We start from the raw sequence: 9,638 nt of genomic DNA, 5'->3' as shown, positions 1-9,638 counted from the left end.
TTTCACAAAACACTGCAAACCAAGTGATATTTTAAAGAGCCCTTTAAAGTCTAAGGAAGGAGTATTAATATATTTCATCGGCAAATCGAGGAAAACTCGGTTGTCCACTGTTGTTTGCCAAGTCCTCACTTTCGGGGACTTGACTCAGGTAACTGTTACATAGTTTTATTCGTTTAAAGTTGATTATATGATGTTTCTTTGCAAGTTTAAGGAGCTGGACAATGGTTATGTTTACATCACTGACTCACTGAATGAAATGCATTTCTACAGCATTTATAATAAAACAGTGGAAAATTGAATCGAACATGTACGTCTTTACGTTGTTCGCTTTATTAAATGTACAGGCGCGCGCGCGCTGCCTTGTTTATTAATGTTTATTTCACATACAAACCATAAAGTGACTGTTTACTGATTCCACGTTGCTAATCTTTAAATGGGTTAGGGTTTGCATGATCTGGAAAGTCCAGTTCGGCTGCTCTTCTGCTTTGACAGTTTGCTCGTGTTTTGTCCTTGTTTGTGTGCTGAAGATAAGGTCACGTGTGCAGAGCAGCTGAGCGCAATGTGTGTGTGTGTGTGTGTGTGTGTGTGTGTTACAGCACCTCCTTTTAGGGCCCAGAGCAGCACGAGCTGTAACCGGTGCCAGTGCTGCTGTCATCGGTCTCTCCTAAAACCTAAAACTGACTGAGGATGTGCATGTGTTTCTGTTTTTACTAGAGAACTACTGAACCGATCTAATAGGAGAGAAGGTCTCAGTGTTTTTCACCCATGCTCAAAATAGATACTCTCTTTTGAGAGTCACAAGAATGGAAGAGCTTGAACATGTTGTTACATTATTGGTCTTTCTTTTGTAACTAGGCTCCAAATACTGGGAAGTGCTGGTATCTTTGTTAATTGCTATAGACTTGAGACAACTACAGCACTTTAACAAGTTGAGGTATACAGTTCATATAAGTGTCCTATTATGCATAGTGAAGTAGACATTATCGTTTTAGAAATTATAATAACACTAAATATAATGTAGAATAAATAAAACCAAATGTGTGTGTTTGATCAAATTACTTGACTTTATTATTAAGAGGCAAAATGATCTTAAAGGGGCAAAAAAAAAAAAAAACGATTCACCCAAAAATGATCATTTATTGGGATTTATTTATACTGTTATTTTGGACTATTTTATATTATTACAATATTTCTTAAAACATTGGATTACTTTTCATTTTTAAATTGTCAGTTTCCATTTTAGTTTAAGTTTTAGTAGTTTTCCTATGTGCTTTAGCCTTTTCTATTATTTTTAAAATATTTTTTTATTTAACTTTACTGTATATTTACTTTAGTTTTAGTTGTAAGATGCCAACATATTTTGTTTGAGTTTTTCATCTGATATTTATATCTTATTTCATTTCAGCTTTATTTAAAGAAAACATTTTTAAAATAGTCATGTTGTTCCAAACTAGAATGACTTCTTCAGTGGAACACAAAAGGAGAATTTAAATAATTTTTTCCATACAATCAAAGTAAATAGTGACTGAGATTGTGTTCCACAGAAGGAAGAAACTCATACAGGTTTGGAACGACATGAGGAAATGATGATAGAATTTACATTTTAGGTTTAACTACTTTAACTCTCAGAATTTGCAGAGAATCAATGCAATTTCAAATTCTTGTTGTTTACAGTAGCACTGGGAGAAAAAAATTGGTATTTCTATTGTAACAGATTAATCCACATGAGCAATAGATAAACCTGTAATTACAAGATTGTTAAATAAACTAACAGTTTTGTCAGAGCATTAAGAATAATAGGTAGGATTAATGTCTTAATATCTGAATGTATTTTTATTAATGTAGTAGTCATTGTTGACTTTTTGTTACTGATGCAGACTCAACTTCCTGAAAAGACAAGCAGTTACTCTGTTACATTAGGAAACAGGTGTGTAGTGAAGCCTATAAAGGCAAAGGGGTGTAACAAGATAGGTTTGCTTTTAAAGATCACGCTGCTATCCGGCGTTATCCGTTACACAAGAGACAGCACCGGTCAACGTCTGAATCACATTTAAAATACAATGTCTCTTTGTGGGCCACATGAATATCACTGAGCCCTTTTGTTGCCCATTTATTTTCCCTTGCCTTTGCAAGTCACTTTTCTTTATGTCAACGAAGCTTTATATCCTTGTGGAATTTTCCAGCACTGAAAGTGTGCCAGCTCTAACTTTATCCTATTGTCATACAAGTCATTGCCCCATTTCCACTAAAAGCATCGGCTTCAAGTTTGTCTCAAAAAAGCCTTCATTTTAGCCACGGAATCTTTCTCAGTACCTTTTTACTTAATTTGCAGCAACCCCTCACGATGCCACTGAACAATGAACGTCCCACCTCCACCTCTACGGTGGCCAGCGAGGACCAGAACAGTGACACAGAGTCATCGGAAAGGTGCGACAGTTTGACCTCGTCTAGCGACGTGGACTGTTCTCGCCAGAGCTTCACCAGCGATTCGTCCAGCAAACACAACTCTCCTTCTTGTAGGTTTCCTACTAACATTCAAATGGAAAAACAATATTTGTGTATATTTATTTTCATTAGACTCATCACAGAAATAGTTTACCATTTATTCTGTTAGAATGTACCTAAACCCTAATGCATCTAAACTAGTGCCATTTTAGTATTATTTATATACAATCGTAGTATTTATTAATAGTTCGAATGAGCTTTTATTTTTATATTTTATTATTTTTATTTTAGTAATTGTGTGTGCTTTTTGTCTTTTTGATTAGTTTTAATTAATATTTTTATAGATTATTTAGCTTTAATTTATTTTTATTTCAGTTTGAGAAATTTAGTACTTCAACTTATTTTAATGCAGTATGTCTATTTTTAGTTTTTCTAATATTTATGTTTTATTTTAGTTTATTTTTTTCAATTAACCAAAAGATGTTTTTATTGTATAAATGTCTGCTGGTCTTTTAACCTGTATTGCCACTGTGTCCTCAGGCAGCCCACCAAAAACCCTAACGCTTGATGAGGTCATGGCCTCGGCTCGGGACCTTTCTAATCTAAGCCTGGCTCATGAGATCGTTGTCAACCGGAACTTCCACCTCGAGCCTCCGGATCTACCCCAAAATAGGTACTAAACTGTTGTTATATAATTACCATCTCCAGATCTGGGCCTCACTTGATGTTCGGTTTGCTTGGTAACTGTTCATAATTATAGATATGGGTGAAGAACAAGTTAAGAGTGATGATTATGATAACATCCAAAAGTATTGGAACAGTAAAGACAGAATTGCTCTGTTGGCTGTGGAGTGAAGACATTTACAAATATGATTAAAAGAAGAATATGAGACAAAACTACAGAATGTCACATTTTATTATTGGGTGATTCATCACACAGATGTTTTACCAGCTAAGAAGATCAGCACTTTTAGAGTTTCATCCCTCTATCTGATGTGAGCATAAGTATTGGAACAGTTGCCTCACAGGTCTTTCTAAGTGATCAGCTGTGTCCTGTTGCATTAATTCTTCAGATATTAAAAGCAGGGAATGTGTCGTATCAGTTATATCCATTATTTATGCATTCTGAATCTTGCGTTCGATGATGACACACACAAACCCGGATGAACATGAGGGAGCTGACTTTGAGAGAAAAGCAAGCAGTTTGGATGCTAAAAGAAAAGAGGAAGTCAATTAGAGCTATAGCAAAAACAAAGGACATGAAGAAATCAAGAGTTTGGAAACCACCAGCGACACCAGCAACCAACAACGACCCGATCGGCTGAGAAAACAACAGTAGTTGATGACAGACAAATCATAAAAGCTGTGAAATGAACCCTAAAAGACGTGTCTGTAAAATCACCAACAACTTCCAGAAAGCTGGGGTGATGCTCTGACAATCTACTGTCCTCAGGAGACTTTGACACAGAATTACAGATGCTACACAGCAAGATACAAACCTGCCAATATTCAAGAAAATACCACCAGATTCATTGGGAAGTGCTTCATATTGCATCAGGACAATGACCCAAAACACCCTGCCAGTTCAGTCAAGGAGTTTATAAGGGCAAAGAAAAGGAAAGTCTTAGATTGCCCAAGTCAATCTCCAGATTTAAATCCGATTGAACATGAATCTCACCAGCTGAAGAGGAGAGTAAAGGCAGAAACTCCCCAAAACATGCAACAATTGGAATTGGCTGCATTAAAGGCTGGGAAAAGTATTTCAAAGGATGGGACCAAGAGTCTGGTGATGTCTATGGGTCACAGACTCACTGCTGTGATTGTGCACAAGTAAATAATAGCTTTTGATCTTTTATATCTGCCTTATGTTCAACTGTCCCAATACTTATGCTCACATCAATGAGTGGGATGAACTCAAAAAGTGCTGTTCTTTTTATTTGGTAAAACATGTATGTGTTGAAATGGCTAATAATAAAATGTGACATTCTGTAGTTTTGTCTCATATTCATCTTTTAATCATATTTGTAAATGTCTTGATTCCACAGCCAACAGAGCAATTTTGTATTTATTGTTCCAATACTTTTGGAGGGCACTGTACATGTATATCCAATATAGAACAATTGAATCTAAACCTTTTTTCCTTAAAGCCTGGAGAAGAGAGTTAAAGATATGGTGCACAAGGCCTTCTGGGACTGTCTTGAAACCGAGCTGAATGATGACCCTCCTCAGTATGATTACGCCATCAAACTTCTGGAAGAGATCAGAGATGTAAGTTACACATTTACTTTGATACAATGATGAAAAGCAGTCTGATGTCAAATGACTTCTTAATCTTTTTTGTTCTATCATCAAAGACCCTGCTGTCCTTCCTGAACCCTGGGGCCAATCGCTTGCGTACTCAGATCATGGAGGTTCTGGACATGGACCTGATCCGCCAGCAGGCTGACAACAATGCGGTTGAAATCCAGGGCTTTGTGTCTTACATCATCAATACTATGGGCAAATTCTGTGCACCAGTCCGAGATGATGAAATCAAGAAGCTCAAGGAGAACTCAGGCGACTTAGTGACACTGTTCAAGTATGTTATTAAGGTGTCTTCTTGTATAGCTTTGTAGAACTAGGTCAGTTTCACTTCAGCGCCCACTGGCTGGTGTAATAACATACAAATAGTGCATCTCATTCTCATTTAAATTTGTGCATGATATCTGTGCACAGGTACGTATGTTTTCTAGAACAAATCATGAATCACCACTTACTTTCGTAAAAAAAATGTAGGAACAACTGAAACCACACATAAGCAAAAATCTAATATTATGGGTGGCCTTAAAACTGTCATTTTAGTATCGCTGAGATCCTATTATAGTTTGTGCTAATATTTTGAATGAGATTCATTTATTTATTGTTTTCATTTTAATTTTGTTTTAAGACTTAAATTATTATTATTATTTTTTTATTTATTTATTTTTTTGTCATTTTTAGTAGGTTTGGGGTTATATACAGGTATATATAATTTTTATTTCAATTATTTCTGTTATTTTAGAACATCAAATTAAACTACATTAAAATTAGAATTGTTGCCATAAACTGAAATTTTTTTTTTTAAATTATATTTCTATCAAAGTGTATTTCAAATAATGAATATGGTTTTCTTTTTTTAATTTCATATTTATATGGTTTTAATTTTAGCTTTAGTCTTAGTTAACTATAATAAACCTGCTTATAACAATGGTATAATTACATTTTATTCATAGATAAAATATATTATTTCTATATATTTATACATAGATTAAATATATTAGAAAAAGGTTAAGAACAAATGTTTGTGCATAAGCACGGGTTGTAAATTAATAATAAAAATGCCTTGATAGTAACTAAGGGGCACAAATCAGTGATGATGTTGTCTTCATTAACAGCCATATTTTATGTGAACATTCACCTGACGCAAAGTACAGTAACTGACTTGTAAATGGTCCCTTGTGTCATAACAGGGAAATCTTCCGGGTGCTGGACCTGATGAAAATGGACATGGTGAATTTTACCATCCAGAGCCTCAGGCCAGAGCTTCAGAGGCAGTCAGTAGAGTATGAGAGAGCCAAATTCCAGAGCATTCTGGAAAGAACTTCCAGTAAGTCTACAAATAAAATAATTGAAAATTATTCTAAATAAACTGATTGCGTTTAAAGGGATCACCCATGTTCACCACAAAAAAATTATATTTTGTCATCATTGATCAACCTTTTGTCATTCCAAAACCATTTGAAGATGCTTTGAGTTTGAAGATGTTTTGACTGTTTTTGTCTGTACAATGAATATCCACCGCAAAATTGGACACCATTCATTGTATGGTCCAAAAAAAAAAACACTGAGAAATTTTTCAAAATATCTCCACAGAATAAATTAAGTCATACAGGTTTAGATCGACATGAGTAAATACTGACAGAATTTTCATTTAAAGGGATAGTTCACCCAAAAGTATCTGGACTCCTTTGCACACCTGGGCAACCTTTAACATCATTTTAATTCACCCAGGTGCTTTGGACCATACAACTGAGTGGATCAAATCTTCAATAGAAGAGGCCACTCGAGTCATGGCACCAGCAGACAAGAGCAGTAATTCTGGGCAGAGCAGCAAACCCTTACCAGGCCCCACGCTGGTGCTGAATACAGCCTACATCAAACTGCTCACCTGGGACGAGAGCAAGGGCCCATTACCTGAGGTTGGAGAACAAACACAGTTATTATCAATCATACTGAGCGTTGATAGCAAATTCAAAATGCATCTTTTAGAGTGCTTTATGATCTAACACTTGCAGACCGTGATGACGGATGAAGTGAGGTTGCAGGAGATGCAGCGGTCTCTTCAGCTCTATCAAGCGGTCGCATCTGTTCTGCTGATAGTCTACAGCTCAATAGGAGGGGCCGTATCAGGCCTGCCCGCTCTTGTTGAGAGACTTAAGAAGATGACAGCAGTGCTGCTGGAGGGCATGCATAGCGCGTACGTCCGATCCCTGTCCTTCCGCTACACATCACACACATACTTCTACATAAACGCAATAATGAATGTCTCAGTCTAAAAGATCTTGCCTTTCGGCTTTTTTCCCCCTTTTTTTGGCTTACAGAGACTTTAATCTCACTGAAGCTCTTGGAAACGTCAGTGCTCAGATCTGCTGTGAGGTTAACAAGTCTCTGGCTGAAAGAAACTTCCCAGCTCTGTCGGCTGAACTGCAGGAAACTTTAAAGGGCCAGATTTGTGACATCACCCAGGAAAACAACCCAATACGCACTCTTGTTGGTAAGGAAAAATGTAAAGGAATATTCGAGTTCAAATCAACAGCACTTGTGACATTGCAAAAAATTATATTTTTATTCTTTTTGTCCTGTTTACCAGTACAAATATCTAAACAAACATACCTAAAATCAAGAAACATTTACATGAGAAGCAAAATAGATAGTAGTTTATAATATTGAAAATTATATATTATAATAATCTTTTTGCTTAAAACAAGAAAATCTGGCAGTGGAGTAAGAAAAATAAACCTGCATCAGAATTAAGTGTTTTTTTTATGAGTAAGTTTATTTTCCTTAGATTATTATTATATTTTTTTTTTCTTATTTTATGCAACTCAAGTCACTACATTTTTAAGTAACTTGATTTAAGAATGTTTAGAAATGTAATTTGTACAAGAAAACAAGACAACATACTAAGTAAGAAAATCCCCCCCTTTTTGCAATGTAATATTACCTAAAAAATTATTTTAATCTTAAAATGGAAATAAATGGAGCCAAATTAAATTGCATTTAAATGCATAAATGTGAAGCTTATAATTTTATAAAAGCAATTACCTTAATTCTTCTGTTGAAACCAGTGTATTATTTAAGCTATAAAGCTGTTTAAATTTAAAAAAAAAAAATTATGTTTTCATGGTAACTAACGGTTAATCAAGCTTTTTTATATTAACAAGCATATATATTGTTCACATTTTGTGGTTATACTATTAAAACAGTGATATTTTTACATTTATATATTGACCCCATTCTTATTGCCTCACTGTAACACATTTCCGCTTTTTTATTTATTTTTTTATTTTAAATTAAAATGGAAATTAATTTTTCTGATAATCAACATTATGGCAACAAATGCAGTCAGAGCTGACCTCGTAATATTGCCTTAAAGCCTGTATCGTGTTTTAATGTGCCTTTTCTGTCCCACAGAGGGAAGGGTACAGCAGTACTTTAAGGTAGTCCTCGCCTCTACCAACTCTCACAGGACGCCCCCTCCCGTACTGTCAGGCTTGGGTCTGATTCAGCCAGAGCTCATGGGGCTTGGGGTCAGTTTCGTCAACCTCGTCAACTTCAACAAAAAGGTTTACGGTCCTTTCTACGTAAGCATCCTGAAGAATCTTCTTTTCATCAACATGCAAGCGCCAGCTCGGCAGAATGGGATCATACAGGGGCAACCCAGCAGCCCACTGGAGTCCAAATAAACCAGGATGCAGCGTTTACTTGATTCATTATCATCACCAGACATTTCACTCACGTGTTTCCAAGTCAATTATTTGATGCTTGATTTAAGGGAATCACTGCAGTACGAAGAAGACTGAAGAGCATCGATGTGCTTGTGCTGTTTATGATGTTACAAAGAAACTATGTTCCTTGCCAAGTAATATTTTTAGCGTCTCTCTAACTGGTTTTCACTTGACAGTGTTACTGCAATAGAAAAGCAGTCATTACATGCAGTATATTGACCGTGTTTAGGTGCAAGGCAGAAACCTTTCTATATTTACAGTTGTTAAAGACCTAGCCAAAATAGGCTAATATATTTACACAGATCATTTACAGACTATTGAGAATGTTATATCCATTTAGAGATACCCTTGTTGTTTCCCATGCCCATTTTCTAGATCATGAAAAATGTTTATTGGAGCATATTGAAATCCATCATGGACAAAGTGAAATTATGCTTTGTGTTTGCTACACATTATTTTGAAAGTATTGTATTACAAATATTAACTGTGTTTATACTTGTAAAAAAAAAAAAAAAAGGTCTGACTTTCTTATTCTGCATAATTTGAAATGGAAGAAACTTGAAAATATATAAAGAGAGAGAATCAAGAACTCTGGGAAGATAAAATTGAACAATTTTTTTTTTTGGTCCTGGTCCTGGTAGTGTCATTTTATACAGTTACGACTGCATGATCATTTGTTGTCCTTTTTTATCCTTTAGACAACAACATTTGGGTTAGTTTTGTATGCTGTTTGTATATCATTGTGCTTTGGTTACAGGCATGTTTGTTTTATTACCGTTATATTTGAAATTTAAGGCGATTCTCTTATATAATGTTTATGCTCTTATGTTCAGTTATGTTAATTGTTTTATTTTAACCGCATAGATCAAGACTCTTGTTTTGCTGGTGGTGACTATTTTTGCCGTTGTGACAAGCGAATGAATCACATCTTTGTGTGGAAAGCCATTGTTTTAACTTGACAGACCTTCAGTTTAACAATTTTGCAATATATGTATTGTTTGTTTTCGAGATGTAAAAACCCTTGTAAGAACAACAAAGTATATGTACTGTGACAAGCACTAAAAAAATTAATAAAAGAAAGTGTGAAAACTAGTTCATATTTCTTTTAACCCGGTTTCTGCATTCATCTGACAGCATTTAAATATTCTTTCGTTACTTTTTAAAAAA

At 35.2% G+C, this 9,638-nt stretch overlaps 1 protein-coding gene across 1 annotated transcript; it reads left to right on the top strand.

The window, feature by feature from the left end:
* Positions 1-11: 11 nt before the first annotated feature.
* tcp11l2 (t-complex 11, testis-specific-like 2) lies at positions 12-9,560 on the top strand. The gene is made up of 10 exons (XM_058772063.1): positions 12-148; positions 2,333-2,516; positions 2,986-3,118; positions 4,593-4,713; positions 4,800-5,023; positions 5,934-6,070; positions 6,475-6,662; positions 6,759-6,940; positions 7,065-7,237; positions 8,158-9,560. Exons 2-10 carry the CDS (start codon positions 2,345-2,347, stop codon positions 8,427-8,429), a joined length of 1,602 nt encoding a protein of 533 aa, XP_058628046.1. The 5' UTR covers positions 12-148; positions 2,333-2,344; the 3' UTR covers positions 8,430-9,560.
* The last annotated feature ends 78 nt before the right edge of the window (positions 9,561-9,638 follow it).

The sequence above is a fragment of the Onychostoma macrolepis genome, chromosome 04 (genome assembly GCF_012432095.1).
Source record: "Onychostoma macrolepis isolate SWU-2019 chromosome 04, ASM1243209v1, whole genome shotgun sequence".
Taxonomy (NCBI): Eukaryota; Metazoa; Chordata; class Actinopteri; order Cypriniformes; family Cyprinidae; genus Onychostoma; species Onychostoma macrolepis.
Note: the sequence above shows the minus strand (reverse complement) of the source record. Positions and strands in the feature narration are given on the sequence as shown.

Coding starts and splice junctions, on each gene's coding strand:
- tcp11l2 (XM_058772063.1), top strand. CDS start 2,345: ATGCCACTGAACAATGAACGTCCCACCTCCACCTCTACGGTGGCCAGC. Junction 5,024..5,933: donor GACTTAGTGACACTGTTCAA/GTATGTTATTAA, acceptor GTGTCATAACAG/GGAAATCTTCCGGGTGCTGG. Junction 6,941..7,064: donor CTGGAGGGCATGCATAGCGC/GTACGTCCGATC, acceptor TTTGGCTTACAG/AGACTTTAATCTCACTGAAG.